Here is a 17,205-nt window from a genome sequence, read left to right on the forward strand (position 1 = left end):
GCGTAAAACATATGGTTCTATCTCAAAATCAATTGTTGATGAGAATAGTAGCCCATCTATGGTATAAAAAATGTGCGTCCCTTTGATTTTTTCTAGATGAGACTTTCACCATCTCAATAATTCTCTCTAACCTTAATTTGACACATGACAAATTCTTTTTTTTTTTTTTTTTTCCTTCTCGATAAGTGGCACAGGGTAGATATATATATATATATACACACATATATTCAAGAAATTAAACGTAACCAACAATAGAAAATAGATATATCATATAATAATAATAAATTAATATGGAAAAAATTGGGTGTTTGACATTGTTGATGATGTTGATGTTGATGTGTAATAATTTGTTAGTAGGGAAGAAAATAGTTGAAGGAAAGACTAACAATAAGAAGGTTGTTGGTGTTGTTGTTCCAGGGATTATAGTGTTTGGAGATTCATCAGTAGATTCAGGTAACAACAACCACATTTCAACTATTTTAAAAAGTGATTTTTCACCATATGGTCGTGATTTTGAAGGAGGAAAAGCCACTGGAAGATTCTCCAATGGCAAAATTGTTACTGATTTTATTTCTGAAGCTTTTGGGATCAAACCCACAATCCCAGCTTATTTGGATCCTTCTTATAATATCACTCATTTTGCTTCTGGTGTTTCCTTTGCTTCTGCTGGTACTGGCTATGATAATGCCACTTCTGATGTTTTTGTAAGTGATCTCTCCTGTTCCAACCCTACTTCATTCTCATTTCTCCTTTCTAATTTCCTCTTTTTTTGTCTTATAATTGTTTGTTTTTGTGATGCATGCAGTCAGTGATCCCTCTATGGAAAGAACTCCAATATTACAAAGAATATCAAAAGAAATTGAGAGACTATCTTGGCCCATCAAAAGCCAACCACACCATTTCCCAATTCCTTTATCTCATAAGCTTAGGCACAAATGACTTCCTAGAAAACTATTTCCTCCTCCCTCAAAGATCCTCTCAGTTTTCCCTCCAAGAGTACCAAAATTTTCTTGGTAGAGCTGCGGAAGGGTTTGTTCGGGAGCTCTATGCGGTAGGAGCTCGTAAGATGTCGATCGGGGGGCTCCCTCCGATGGGGTGCTTACCATTGGAGAGGAGCTCAAGGTTGGTTTTTGGAGGGGGTGGTGAGTGTGTTGAGAAGTACAATAGAGTTGCAATGGATTTTAATGCCAAATTGATGGGGTTAGTAGAAATGATGAATAAGGAACTGAAAGGGATTCAGATTGTGTTTTCCAATCCATATGATGTTGTTTATGATATGATTCTCCATCCTAGCTACTATGGTGAGTTCGAGTTCCTATTCAAATCTATTTTTATTTCCTTATTAAATATTAATTAGTTGTTACTATATTATATATATTTATATATATATATATATATATATCTTTGAAAGAAATAGATCCATATAGAATTAGGTGCAGTCTACATACTGTCCAAATTTTATTTCTCTTACTTTTTCATTTCTTTTTTTTTTAAGAATCTTGCTATCATCTTAATATTTATTAAAAATTGCTATTTTAGTCGACAATAGGTTTATGATTCTTAAGCATTTAAAATTATGTACATTTTTTAGTCCCTAAAAAGATTTTAAAAATATGTGTGTTTGCTGCTTGAGTTTTCAAAATATATATGTTATTTTCTTATCAATTTTTAAAAATAGATTTAAATGGTTCTTCATGTATTGTTTTTATATTTTAAATAATTATATGTTATTTTAAATTGAAAAAAATATTTTTAGCAAAATTGGAAAGTGAGAGGAGATATTTTTAAAAAAAATAAATATTTTATAATTTAAAATGTAATTATTATTTAAAATAACAAAATATTATTTGGAAGAACTTTTGTCGACTTGAGAACCAAAAAATTACAATTAAAAACTCAATTATCCATAATCTTTAAAATTGAGCTAAATTATATAAAAACATGACATTTTTAAAATATTCAAAAATACCCTTATTGTTAATCTCGAATGGAAAGCCTTAAATTTTTGTATAAAAAAATCCCTGAACTATTGATAAGTTTTATGAATAGGTTTAAACTTAAAAAATAAAAAATATCATTATTGATTCAATTTTTATACCGTAGCATTCAAAATAAAAATCAAAATTTTAAGTTAAAATATCTACGAATTTCAAAAAATAAACATCAAAATGACATGAATATAATATAATATAAATGATACACATGTTTACTTATTGAAAAATAATAAAATATTTATTTAATATTGTAAATTTATTTTTTGAGTTTTTTTATAATTTTTTAAAAATTTCAATCGAAATCGAAATTTCAGCAAAACTAAGATTTTGATATATCCATCACCATTAATATTTTAAACCTTGGTTAAAACATAAAATTTCGCAGAATTTTATAAATTTTCCAAAATAAAAATTTCTTTTTATAACATATTAAAACAATAAATAGTGAAAAAATTGGTGTAAATTTGGTTGGCAACAAAAATTGGCGTAAATTTGGGATTATTGAGAGTCTTTTTAACATTTTTTTAAGATCAATGGTATTTGTGAAATTTTTTTAATAGTCTAAGAGTATTTTTTAAATAAAATTTTAATGATTTTCATCCAAAACTATCGTTAAGGGTACTTCTGAACCCTTATTAAAAGTTTAAGAGCATTTTTAGGGTATTTTTGACATAAATTACAAAGTTTAGAGGTATTTTTTGTAATTTATATATATATATATATATATATATATATATATTTAATATTGTTAGGAATAAAGGAGAGGAAATAAATTTTTGTAATTGTTATTCAAATAAATATTTGGTTTTTTCAAAATTTTAATGGTGATTTAAGTAGGTAATGTAGATTATCTTCTTTCTTTTTTGTCATTTTTCTTCTCACTTTAGTTAATTTCTTTTGATGAGTTTGCTACTCATACTTTATTTATTTATTTTGCCAAAAAAACATTTATTATTTAATTAAATGAAATAATACATAATTTCTCGACTGTATTGATATTTTTCTAATAAATTTATTTTAACAAGTTCAAACAACTATGAAGGTTAGGGATTGAATAATTCTTGGTTTCATAGAAGAACAATATTAAATATCTTATATCAATTATATATTCTAAGATTAAGATTAACCAATAAACATATCTTTAAATTATTCCCATTATCACATTTTAATTTTTTCAATCAAATCCGCTAAAGCTTTTGAAATGGAATAATAACGACATAATTAACATTTAAAAGAAAATCATTTTATACCATATACATATACAACATTTTTAAAATTGTCAAAGAAAGTATATGTATATATAATTTTTCTTTTTCTTTTTTTTTTTTTTTTTTTTGTTTTTGGTAATTAAAATTGACAGGGTTTAGTAATTCAGGAAGAGCATGTTGTGGAACAGGTAGATTTGAGATGGGTTTCATGTGCTCAAAAATGAATCCATTTACATGTTCTGATGCCAACAAATATGTTTTCTGGGATGCTTTTCATCCCACACAAAAAGCTAATTCCATTATAGCTAATCACATTCTCCACACTTATCTTTCTGTCTTTCTTCCATAAATTTCAAAAACACCCCTTCCCTCCCCTCCTCTCCTCCAACATTATATTATGTCTCACCTTATATTGTATTTATTTATACACACTACTACTCATAAATAAATAATTCTGTACCTATATTTGCTCTGTCATATTTCTTTAGAATGAATTTTTCAAGTATTTCTTTCAAAACACTTTTGAAATTGTACTTACAGATCTAAATGAAATGCAATGAAAACTAGTCTTGCTATGATATTATTCGTCTCGATCAAAAGTAAGCTTCATCTATATATTTTTTAATTAAGAACTAATAAAATACGTTGAGTTTCACGAAACCCAAAAGTTAAACTTATACAACTCTTCGTCTTACTAATTATGCATGCAAGAAATAGTTTGAAGATAAAAGATAAAGATAAAGGATTTGATGGATCAAAATGCTATCCCAATGGAAAAACATACATATTCTAATTTTTATTAGAATTAACTTTATCCATCTCCCATACGGCTTACATTTTCATACTAACATCTTCGGCCTATAGAAAATAAGGGGGGAAAAAAAAAAGCAAAAACTCTCTCTAAGAAATATTAAGAGCAGAGCACCAAATCTCACTAACCCACCAAAGGCCAAAAAAAGAAAAAAAAAAAAAAAAAAGAAGAAGAAGAAGAAGAAGAAGAAGAAGAAAAAGAAAAAAAATTAAGTTTTCAAAAATGTTGCAATCTTTCAAGCTTCAAAGTTTCATGAAACTTAGCAATAAACTCATCAGCCTTTTCATCTACAGCTTCATCTTCCAATTCCTCATCCTCTATATTTTCAAATTCAACTTCCATATAATAATTACTATTACTATTATAATTCCCAAAACTCCGACGATCTTGGAGCCAATATTCCGGCTGGTCATGGCAGCTGCAGCGGCAACACCGCCTTCTGCTGGAGTCACTAGTCCCGAGACGACTCAAAAACCGTCGTGTCGTTCGAGTTATCGATTCCGATGGCCTCAAGAAACCCCGGCCAAGCTTCGAAATGACTTTGGAGGCAAAACGATTCCAAACTTTTTTGGGGGGTGGAAGCATTTTTCAGAGAAAATGGATAACGAAATGTACAAAAGGGTTTGATAAGGAGATGTAGAAGTGAATTTAAGATGGTGAATTAGGGTTTTTTTTTTTTCTTTTTTGGGATTTTTGTGGAAGTTTTTGGGGGTTTTGAAATGGAAATTATTTTTGCTGATGATCAATTTCAGGATAATGGAGATTTTGTTGCATATATATGGAATGTTTCTTTTTCAAAAAAAATATATATATTGGAGTAATTATGTAGGATTATGTTCGGATTTTTGTAATGTGAAATATATGCATATAAATTAATCAATAATAAGGGATTCAACCGGTTTAAAATAAAATAAGTAATCTTCTTTTAAATTGATGAATGTCTAAAAATGGGAACCTTCCATTTCTTTTTAAGTTTTCATTTTCGTTGACAATAAAATTTGAAATAAAACAAGTTTTATTTTTATTTTTATTTATTTTAACTTTTACAAGGAAGTTTAAAATCAAACAAGGTGCTTTTAAATTGGATTTCTAAAATAAAATTTGCTCCCATTTTTTAATTTATTTTTATTTTTATTTTTATTTTTATTTTTATGTCTTAGGGTGGGTGTGTAATTAATTAGATGTAAACTTAAGGTATTAACTATTCTATTGAATTGATTTAATTTTTCCTAGTAGTAGGTTTTGGCATAATACAACTAGCTTTTATTTTCTTACATATATTTGTTTGTTTTCTATAGTAATTTGAAATAATTTCTTTTTTCTTTTGTTTTTTTCTTATTCACCATCCAATATATTATTATCTATACAAGTGAAGTTATAGCTTCAAAACTGAATTCCAAAAATTGGAGAATAAAATAAAAATGATGGGGAATTGGTAGTCAGAGAATTTCTTGTTCGCAGACTTCGGGCCGGGTCTTGACTTAGGAGGTCAAATCGTCCTACCTCTCTCCCTACTGAAGGTCAAGCAGCCGCTGACGCGAAAAAGCTCCTCAATGAACAAGGTGAGAAGAATTTGAGCCGAGCCTGTCTCCTCAGCGTAAACAAGGTGGTCCATCCTCAACTGCTTCTCCTGCTACGCAAGAATAGAGCAGGATAGCATTTTGGGCCTCTTTTTAATAGAATCAGACGAAGAGAGGAGTCTTTGACTTTATTCTCATTGACTTTCTTTTTTAGCGTCCGAACGTCTTTCATTTTGAGCCCTCACACATTTCGAAACTCCTTCTCCGCCTTGCTGCTGAAGTTCGACCTATAGAAAAGATCATGAAAGAGGAGAGAACTCATTTATGATTCCCCGTCCTGACGCTTTGCTTACCGGCTCTGCGAGTTCTTCCCTTGAAATAGGAAAGACGGAAGGATTAAAAAATGAAACTATTTACAAAACATAGCAAAAAATTTAAATGAACTATAGAGTTTGATGAATTTTGCTATATTTTTTAAATAGTTTCAATATTTTACTTTTTTTAATGTTTCTAATTACTATTCCAAGGTTTAATATAACTTCGAAATTGGGGTTTTTTAAAAAACATAACAAACAAAATATTTACACTATATAGAACAATTTTGAAAACAGAAAAAACCCACAAGCTTAAAATGGGAAATACTAAAAATGTCTCAGTCAAACAAGTGATTAATTGGCCACAAGCGCGCATGTAATTATTCTTCTAAACGATTATGATACGTAATCGTGTATCAATCGTGTAGGAAATGATACACAATAGTGTAGTTCTTTTTTAACGATGGAAAAAATGTTTCGTGTAATTCTTTTTCTAAACGATCATGTAGGAAATGATACAAGATTGTCAAGGAAATGATACGCGATCGTGTAGTTCCTTTTTAATGATGAAAAAAATGATTCGTATAATTTTTCATGTAAACGATCATGATACGTGATCATATAGAAAATTATACACGATCGTTTAGGAAATGATATACGATCGTGTAGTTATTTTTAACGATGGAAAAAATATTTTGTGTAATTCTTCTTCTAAATGATCAAGATACGCAATCGTGTAGGAAATGAAACACGATCGTGTAGGAAATTATATACGATCGTGTAGGAAATGCTTCAAATCTAAACGATTATTTAGATCATATCAAAATGATATTTAAACGATCTTGATATTCTAGAAGATGAGTTGTAAGAAAGAAATAAAAGATGAAGAAAGAAAGAAATAAAAAGAAGATGGATAAAAATAGAAGAAAGAAAATCTCAGAAAAAATATGTATTTTATTTACCGAAAAGAAGATGAACAGAAGAGCCGAAGAAATCTGAAATAAAAATAAAAAGAGAAGAAGAAAGAGTTGAAGAAATCTGGAAGAGAAGAAGAACAAATAGAAAAGAATAAGAAGAAAGAGAAACGACAAATCGTCTGTAATATCAAAGGCAAATCTGGAATTTATGAAAAAATTTATTAGCTTCATAGGCTTTTCGATTTTATTACACGAGTCATAAATATTTTGGTGTTTTGTTATGTTTATGAAAATTAAGCTTAAAAATTTACCTACTAAAAGAAATTAATTTAACTTTAGGTCTCCATTGTTAAACATTTGGTTTTGGGAGGTTGTTTTTTTCCTAAAAAAACTAAAACGCCTATAATTACTTCTTTCTTACCTCTCTAGAGATAATAATATATTAAACTATTTAAGTGGTCAAAATCAATTTTTCTCTTGCCAAAATCAATTTTCTTTCGGAAGAAATTACGTAATATGTGACCTTTGTTAGGTAGTTCTCAATCTCAATCACTCCCGAAATAACTATTCTAATTCAATTTTTGTGTAAAATATTGTTGGTAGTCATTTGTGATTTTTTTTAATTTTAAATATGGAAATGAATGAAATTGTTAATAAAACAAACAATTATATATGCTTTGAAAAAAAATTTCAATATATATAAACACATATCGAACCTGCATATAAGAATTTAACAACTAATAAATAGAAATATATTTTTACGATAATTATTTAGTTAACTTTGGGCAGCTCTAAATTAACTTTGAGAATCCAACATAATGATTGAATATCAATCTACATATAAAATTATTTTTAAAAGTTTGGTACCAAATATAAAGTAATTCGATTGTTTAAAAATCAATTTTACAAAATCAATTATACTTTTAATTTCTTTTTCTAGAATCAATATGTCAACTATCACCCCTAACACACCTAAGAATTTAAATAAACGTTAGTATTTACAAGTGTAAAAGAAAGTGTTTATAAACACTTATCCAAACGGACCATAAATTTCTTGTTTTATTATCTACTTTTGATAAATGATTTTAAAGAGTAATTAAACAAAAAAATAACTTTTCACGATGCCATGCATGTACGCGTCGTCATTGCCTGGATAACTCCCAACATCGCATGCAAGGCATCGTGAGAGGTCGACCTTTTGTCGACGTTACTTTGACCACGTCGATAAAGGTTGAACATTTAAAACATTCTAACAATCATATCACGATGCCAAATTGCATGACATCGTGAGAGGTAGCCCCTCTACCGATATGGGGTAGGTAACGTCGTGAGATGTATGACGTTTTGATTACTTTTGATAGACTTCTCACGATGCCATAAGTGACTACGTCGGTAGTTCTTAGAGAACCGACGATGTCATAAGTGACGGCATCGCGGGTGGGGTGTTCTCTGATGTTTTCAAACTACGTTGGGAGATTCCCTCTCATTCTAGCTTTGTTCACATAACATAGAGGCACGTGAAGAAAAGAGAAAGAAAGAAAATAAAAGAGAGGAATCATCGTCCACCACCGTTTGTCGCTTTCGTGTCTGCCGTCCACCATCCTCGTGTTGTCGTCTATTTGGTTCGTTATCTCAACCAGTAAAAATAGTGTATTTTATTCTTTTTTGCGTTTCTAAAAAATATATATTAGATTGTATGTATAAATTGTATATTGTATGTATAAATTAGATTGTATATATAAATTGTATATTGTATAAATTTTGTATGTGTATATTTGGGAATAATGTATATCATATAAATATTGTATATTGTGCATGTTAGGGAATAATGTATATTGTAGAACATATAAAATTTAGTAGAATTAATAAGTAAATATCTTTGTAATTTAAATTGTAAATTGAAATTGTTAAGGTTTTTTAGTTATAATGTATATTTAATTGTTTAAGAACCAAATTCTACATGTGAATGAAATTTTAACAATTGTAATATGTTAGGGAAGGATTATTATTGAAATTGTGATAATAATAATTAAAATTGTGATATTGATAAAAAATTTAAATATATGATATTGATGAAATTGAAGAATTTGAAGCTTTTTATTGATGTGTTGTGGCTATCTTGCCGTTATGGTAACATATAGTTTATTATTTGTGAGCACGAGTTGTTTGTTAGAAGTACGAGTGCGTTTATTTAGTTAGAATTATCGTTGCCCTTAATACAAGATAATTACACGTAATTATGTTTTAGGTATTTAACGATGGATAAGAGTTGGATGAACATTAGGAATAAGTTATTGATTGAGTATAGAGAGGGAATTTTCAAATTCTTAGACGTTGTGAAGCGTATGGATAAGGTGTCCATGCAAGAGATGTATGAACTCAAATTTGAACTCATTAGGGAGTGTAGAGAGACATTTATAAATCTACAAATATTAACCATTGGAATGTGCGCCTCCTACACAAAATGGGGTATTATGGAGAGCTAGAGAATTTGTATAGAGGTATAGAAAGATTTAATGAAGAAACTAGTAGTGACCCTTTTCCATGAAGGATCTAGCAGTGACCCCTTTCATATTGAAAGAACCAGTAGTAATATATTTTTTTAAGATAATAAAATGTTGGAAATGTTGCATGATTCACAAGGTCTGATCGAACATGAAGAAGAAACAACGGAGGAAGCAGGTTTGGAGAATGACATGTCATTCAATAATGTTGTGAAGAGGAGTTGGCAAATATATTTTAGAAGTTAGTAAACCAAGCTCGTTGTGAGCTATACCCCCAATTGTTTGAAATTTTTATCCCTCAACTTTTTGGTTACATTGATGCAAGTTAAGGTTCTTAACGGTTGGAGTAACAAGTCGTTCGACATGTTGTTACAACTGTTAAGATGTGCATTTCCAATGTGTAATACTACTATGCCTAGTTCTTTTTATGAAGCGAAACGAAAGCTGCGTGACTTGGGCTTGGGATACGATACTATTTATGCATGTAAGTATGATTGTGTGTTGTATTCGAAGGAGTTTGTTGATTTGACACATTATCCAACCTATGGTAAGTCTCAGTACAAGCCTAGTACTATCAACGGAAAAAACTTATGCAAAAAGTATTGCGACATTTTCAATCGATACCGAGATTATAGAGATTATTTGTATCACAAGAGGGCTTGTCTGAAATAAGATGACATTAGGATAAACGAGTCAAAACGAATGACGTATTGAGACATCCATGTAGAGAGATTGAAGCATTTTGATTATGAATTTTCTGAGTTTGCTTTAGATCCACAGAACGTTCGTTTAGGATTAGTTTCTAATGGGTTTAATCTTTTTAGGCATCTGAGCACTGTCTACAGCATGTAGCCTGTTGTGTTAATTCCTTACAATTTGTCACCTTGGAAATGCATGAAGAAGTCCAACTTCTTCATTTCATTGCTAATACCCAGTCCAAGATCTCCCAGTAGGGAACTTGATGTCTACCTCCAACCATTGATTGAGGAACTGAAAGAGTTATGGAATCTTGGTGTTCCTACATATGATTCTCTTACCGGTCACTTTTTTAGTTGTATGTTGCTTTGTTATGGACTATTAATGACTTTCTGGTATATGGTGACTTATCCGGATGGAGTATGAAAGGGTATCAGACATGTCTCATCTACATGGAAGATAAATTGTTGTTTGGGATAAGAGGCAAAATAGCTTTCATGGACACCAATGTTATCTTTCTAATAATCATGTTTGGTATAGAAGTAAGTTACATGATGGAAGTGTAGAGCGTAGGCCTCCTCCGGTGTTTTAAATGGACATGATATCATGGAACAAGTAGATTTCCTTGAGTTTCCACTGATGAGTAAACATCAACCATTGAAAGATAAAATAACAGTGTAAATGGAAATGACGACAATAATTTTTACTGTATATTAGAAGAGGTTCTTTCCGAGGTATATCTAATGGCCGCCGTGTTTGGCTATTGAAGTGTAGATGGTTGGACACAGACAAGAACAAAAGTCATAAAACACACGTGGAATTGGGTTAAAGATCTATCAACACATCTTGTTTTTTATTCCTTGAAGAACCAGTCATTCTCGCAATCCAGGCACATTAAGTTTTTTACATCGACAGCCCAAAAAATGGTGCCAATTGAAAGGTTGTTCAGGTAGTTTAGAATAAACGTATATGAAACGTACCTGAAGTGGATGATGTTGAGGATCAACAACTAAATGTACTCAAAATTGTTTTCGGTCATCGTATCGTTGATCACGTTGAGGACGACACCCTGTGCAGAGTCGACGTTGATCCTATAGTGGTGGAAAGATCGATTGTGCACTATGTCATTTACGATTTTATAAACAGTGATGATAAATAATTATCCGCTCAAAGTTGATCAAGCGATGATGAAGAACAATAACAAACAAATCATGTATTCATAGTTTTTCGTTTTTTGACATATTTAGTTATACGTACTCTCATATGTTTAATTAATTTTGGTTTCTATGTCCACAGGTACTGTGTCTCAATTCTCCGTCGATTTTGATGAGGAGTGATGATCTATTTGATTTTAATGTTGAGGAGTTCAATATCGTTCCAGGCACGTCATCGATTGGCTACACGTCTGGTTAGTCACCGTTACATAAACAATTGTTTATGCATAAGTATTTTTGTTATGTTTATGAAATTATTCTATTTTCTTATATCCTCTCAACCTGTTGCTCTCACTCCTCGGAGACGACAACACTCTAGAAACCTGAATTTGGATAGACATGTTGCACAAAATGGGAAGATCCCCATATCTATCACTCTAGGCCAGGACAAGTCTATTTCGCCATACGTCGTTCACTTTAACAATACCATTGATGTGTTAATATGAGACACTTTTTTAATTCACTTTCTTAAGTGGGCTGACGTGACACCAGAGTACATCAAAGTCGTTAAAGGCAATTTACATGTAAGTTTTTAAATCACCCATACATATATGTTACCTATACGAATATACATAGACTCAATCCTAATATGTGTGTACTTTTCTTTTACAACAATGGTTCATGCTGGATTTCACTGATCCAGCACTTACTCAGTTTGTTGAGCATCAAATGCTCACCATGTGAAAGGAGTTTAGGAGATAAAACTACCGCCATTTCAAGAAGTTTGATGATCTTAAACAGGCTCGTGCCAATCCACCCCCCGATTGAGTAATTAGGTTCAATATTGGCACTTCCTCTACGACCATTACCTCACTCGACAATTTCAGGTGATTTAGTACTTTTAATGTTCTCAAATGGTACTTTATTTGTTTTTATGTAGCATTTTGATTATTTGCATGTAGAAACAATCGTCGATGAATAGGACTGCTTTAAAAGCAGCCCTACAACCACAGTAGCGGCATGAAGCTGTTTCTACAACGACAATACGAGCTCGCTGAACAGTGGGGTCATTCGATCGATTGGAGTTATTCAGGAAATACATGCTCGGGATGGCCAGTTCGTTTTCTAGGTTACTGCAGATGCGCATGTAAGTTTATAAGCTACCATTTATCTTATTTCACACAACAGTTGATTTACACGTTTTACTTAATTAACAAAAAATTTATTTGCATAATTAAATGCTAGAATTCCAATCTCAGTCTACCCCAAAGGGTTCTTAACCAATCTTTGGTGACGAGATATGCGAGATCCTTTTAGGTAGACGATCGAGTTACTAAAAAGATCTTGGTTGGGCCCCAAGCTAAAGTCCTAACATGTTGCTGGCAGTTCTTCATCTACATCTGTCGAGCGAGAAATGGCCTACGCCAAAGGTTAACGAGCTAAAAACTTTTCTTGAAGTAATAGAAGAAGAGAGTAATAGGAAGCATGAAGAAAATGCTCGCTTGATAGAAGCACATGCTCGCCATATGGAAGAACAGGCTCGGTAGATGGAAGACATGAGGAAAATGATTGAAGACCTCTCTCGGGCTTTGAAAGGACCTTGATTTCATTAAGATACGTAATTTTCAACTTTTACGATCTTTAATTTCATATTATTGGTGATATATATTTAGACTTAATTTTGTGTCATTGTAGGTTCGAAGGCATGGGGAACTTTCATGGGACATCGACGCTTAGATTATGTATTTACTTTTCTATTTTTAGTTTAAGTTTTTCGTTCATTATGTATATAATTTCTACACTACGAACGTGTATTTTTTAATTATTGTTAATATAAATTTCATTTGGTATTTTATTATATTTACGTTTAAAGTTTTTAGTATTTGAATGAATTTAAATAGAATTCGATTTCAATTTGCAAAAAAATAAAATAAAATAAAATTTTAAAATATATTATAATAAGGACTTTGCAACGTACATTATACGTCGCAAATGGATGTTCTGACAACGCGGCATCGACAGAAGGTCTGCAAACGCCGCATCAATGGTTTATGTACACCAATGTACTTGACGACATTGGTAGTAACCTGTTTGTGACGTTGTTAACAGATGTCATCAGTTCCCTAATGTCGATGTTGACCATGTTAGCGAACATTGCAACGACAGTAACCCTTTACCGACACCGTCCAATTTACTTGTCAAAAGTGCCTTTCACGATGCTTTTCTCACGACGTTCTTGTTGATGTTCGTTTCTACATCGGCGTAGCCTCTTTTGATGCATTCCTAGCTTATGCCAACGTATCTCTTTATCGATAGACCCCTTTCTCATGTAATGGTTGATGAATCTTAAGAAAGGTCTGTAAATGATCAAGAAAGAAGGTTCCAATCATGTTTTGATGAAAGAAGAAGGCAGCTGGTCGAATATAAGATGAAAATTGGCTTGCCTAGCTGCAACGGTAAGAGAAATATCGAGATTTTTATAGATTGACTTAAGAATATTGAAAAATATTTAACCATAAACACACTCAAGGATAAGAAGGTGCATTTAGTTGCTTTGAAATTAAAAGTTGTAGCTTCAACTTGGTGGGAGAAAATCGAAGTCAATAGGAGAAGAAATAGAAAAAGACATATTGATTCTTAGGACAAAATGAAGAAACTAATGAAAGATAGATTCCTTCAACTCAACTATGAACAAGCCCTTTACTGCCGATATCGAAGTTTCCGGCGAGGGACTCGAACTACAACAGATTACATTGAAGAACTCCACTGATTGAGGGCATAAAACAAATTTGGTGGAGAATGAACAACATCTCATTGCTCGGTTTGTTCGAGGATTACGATTTGATATAAAAGAAAAAGTTAAGCTTCAACCTTTCCTAACTCTATCTAATGCCATCACATATGCAAAATCTGTTGAGGAGATTATTGAACTTAATTCAAGAAAGACTACTAGAGAAACCCATGGAATGTCACTAGTAGTAGCAAAGCCTTAATTACAAACTCTTCTCTTACTCAGTCCACTAAAGAGCAAGAGAAAGACAAGACACTCGATCCAAATGGGAAGAAGACTAAAGTAATTCCTAAGAGACAAACAAAAAATGTGTACCAAAGACCTAATCTAAGCAACTACTTCCATTGTGGTCAAACCAACCATCTCTCTAACTCTTGCACTAAAAGAACGACCATAGCTATTCGAGAGGAAGAGGAAGATATCATTGATGAGAAAGAAGAAGATTTTGATTAAGATGAAGAAATACTTAAGCCTGATGAAGGACAACGACTCTTCTATGTACTTCAAAGAGTGTTAATTGCACCTAAGAATGATAACGCCTACCAGTAAAGACATAGTCTTTTCAAGACCCAATGCACTATTCAAAATAAAGTATGCAACATGATCATCGACAGCAGCAACAATGAGAATTTTGTTTCAAAAAAGCTAGTTTTTGCCCTTAATCTAAAGAACATTCCAATTCTTGCAAAATAGGATGAATGAAGAAGGGTGGAGATACACAGATAAATGAGATTTGCTTGGTGTCATTGTTAATTAGAGGAAGCTATAAAGACCAAAACGCCTGTGATGTATTAAATATGGATGTTGGCCATATCTTGCTTGGAAGGTCGTGCGCTACTAGAAAAGTGGGTTTTAACGACATAAAATTTGTGACATAAAGACTTTCAATGACACATTTTTCACGTCATTAAAGCCACTATCAAGAAAGGTTATTTAACGATACTTTAGAAAACGTGTCATTAAATATGCTTAAATCACATCAAAGTTGTATCATTAATACCTTTACCTTCACGCAATAAATATGTCACCGTTACCTATAACTCGACATGAATATATTGTTATCAATACCCTTACATTGATGCTTTACATTTGTCATCGTTATCTAATACCTTGACACCAATATATTGTCATTAATACCTTTACATTGACGCTTTAAATGTACCACCATTATCTATCACTCGACACGAATATGTTGTCATTAATACCCTTATATTGACGCTTTAAATATGTCATATTTATCTATAACTCGACACCAATATATTATCAAGAAATGTGATTTGACGACATTGATTCTGTTTAATAAAGGCTTGTACATTGGCACTTGTTTGGCATTGTTTCAATTCGCAACACATATTTTTCTATCATATATTTCTTCGGTAAAAAAATTAAATACTAAATTTCAACATTACCCACATATTTTTAGAAAGATTGTTATAATAAAAAATGTAAATTACATTGTCGATAAAGGTTTTACAATAATCCAAAAGATAAATTAACTGTAATACTACATGTATGTGTGACCTAATCTAATCAAACTGACGCATAAATGAACTTGATTGATACTATGGTCCATGGAGCCAACATTCATTACGAAAAATGCATAAGCATAAGCATAAACATTAAGTACATTTCAAATAGAAATCACCTTCTTAATAAGAAAACAAATAAACTTTTCAACATAAGTCAAGGTTTATACTGCCAAGGTTCTTAATAAAAGACTCATAAGGGACGCGAAAGATAAATAAAAACAACGACTACATAAACATAAGCAAAGTATACAAGTATTGTGAATATAAGTTTCAATTCAATCTTTATAGACCCAGCAATGTTCTAGTTTGCATCAAGTTTATTATTAAACCTAAAAATAGACTTACCCCCTCCCCCTCCCTCTCCCCCTCCCATTCCCCAAACACCTATGCTACAAATAAAACTTTACAAATAAATAAAGTCACGTTGTTTATAACAGTACAAAACAAAGTATCAAGTTCCTAAGTACATGTCAACACGATTTCTAAAACATATGTCTAAGCATATAGAACAAGATAGATTTTCAATGAGTACCATAACTACAGGATAGTAAAAGCAACAACACATTATGTAATCAAACCCACACGAAAAGACATATAAAGTTGTATGTTTTACAAATTTTACCTTTGAGAAAAAAAAACATGCATTCCAATGAATTCGTATGCTAGTGAACTCTTTAGCCCATTATCTGAAATTATGCTTGCCATCTCTTCCTTGCCCTTCTCCATTTCCTCCCTATTTCTCATCTTCTACAGGAAGTTGGAGCAAAGCAGATGGGTTTTCAGCAACAACAAGAGGAACCACCCAAGTATTTCCCCTAAAACTATATAAGGTAGGTTTCCAAACTAAAACGAAACAGAGTCAATATGATATTATCTCCTCCGAGTTCCCTACACTCTATGTCAAATATACTTGCTTTGTTGTGATCTGTGAAAGCTTTCATAAGTGGTTTAAATGCCTATAAAAAGGTTGTATTTTAACGATTAATGAAACCTTCCATCAACTGACAAAAAAAAAATCACGTACGCTTGAGAACTTGAAGATAAAAGAACTTAATAAAAGAACTTGTACTATGGAAAAAATTACAATATAATGACTATCCTCACATCAATCTGAAAGAAACCATCTTCAGTCTTATCCACAAGGAACGGTCGACTTGAACTCTGAATGTCTGCTAGAAAAAACTAAATAAGAAGAAAATATAACCTTTAATTTGACATTTCTGAAATAATAACTTTCATCAAATGAACTACAAGATGTAAATAAAATTGTCATCCAACCACAAACTTTCCTAACCTCCCACTCACACACACAAAACTTAAAAGGAGGAAAAAACTCTTAAATGAAGCTTCCCTATTCAGTTATTGTACCTATCAAACATTTCATCGAGTAATAGAATGAGTTCATATGGCCAAGTATGAAGTATCTATCTCAAAATGTGTGGCTCACAAATAGCTTATGGGTTCTTCTCAAACACAGCAAATGGTGTAATTGATTTGTTACCTCAACTATAACAATTAAGGCTTAAAATATCAAAATGAAAAGAAAAATGAAATAAAAAACGAATTGAGTTAAAATTTTAGAAAAGGAAATAAGAATTAAAGAACAACAGACAGAATTATGAAGCATTGGCTCTATTTTCACCAAGAATTTCCTTTTCTTGAGCAATTTGTCAAGGGGTAGTAACAGAATTAAAAGATTTTATGAACTTTCTATAAAAAGAAGCAAAACTAAGAAAAGTTTGAATGTCCTACACAAACTTTGGTGGG

General features: G+C 31.4%; 1 protein-coding gene across 1 annotated transcript; it reads left to right on the forward strand.

The window, feature by feature from the left end:
- Positions 1 to 335: 335 nt before the first annotated feature.
- Positions 336 to 3,551, forward strand: LOC103490379 (GDSL esterase/lipase At4g26790-like). The gene is made up of 3 exons (XM_008449871.2): positions 336 to 704; positions 806 to 1,301; positions 3,355 to 3,551. Exons 1-3 carry the CDS (start codon positions 336 to 338, stop codon positions 3,549 to 3,551), a joined length of 1,062 nt encoding a protein of 353 aa, XP_008448093.1.
- Positions 3,552 to 17,205: the final 13,654 nt, after the last annotated feature.

The sequence above is a fragment of the Cucumis melo genome, chromosome 1 (genome assembly GCF_025177605.1).
Source record: "Cucumis melo cultivar AY chromosome 1, USDA_Cmelo_AY_1.0, whole genome shotgun sequence".
Lineage (NCBI taxonomy): Eukaryota > Viridiplantae > Streptophyta > Magnoliopsida > Cucurbitales > Cucurbitaceae > Cucumis > Cucumis melo.

Excerpts from the sequence above, each read along its gene's own strand:
- LOC103490379 (XM_008449871.2), top strand. The coding sequence starts at position 336 with ATGTGTAATAATTTGTTAGTAGGGAAGAAAATAGTTGAAGGAAAGACT. Across the intron at positions 705-805 it reads ATGCCACTTCTGATGTTTTT|TCAGTGATCCCTCTATGGAA; the intron begins GTAAGTGATCTC and ends TGATGCATGCAG. Across the intron at positions 1,302-3,354 it reads TCTCCATCCTAGCTACTATG|GGTTTAGTAATTCAGGAAGA; the intron begins GTGAGTTCGAGT and ends TAAAATTGACAG.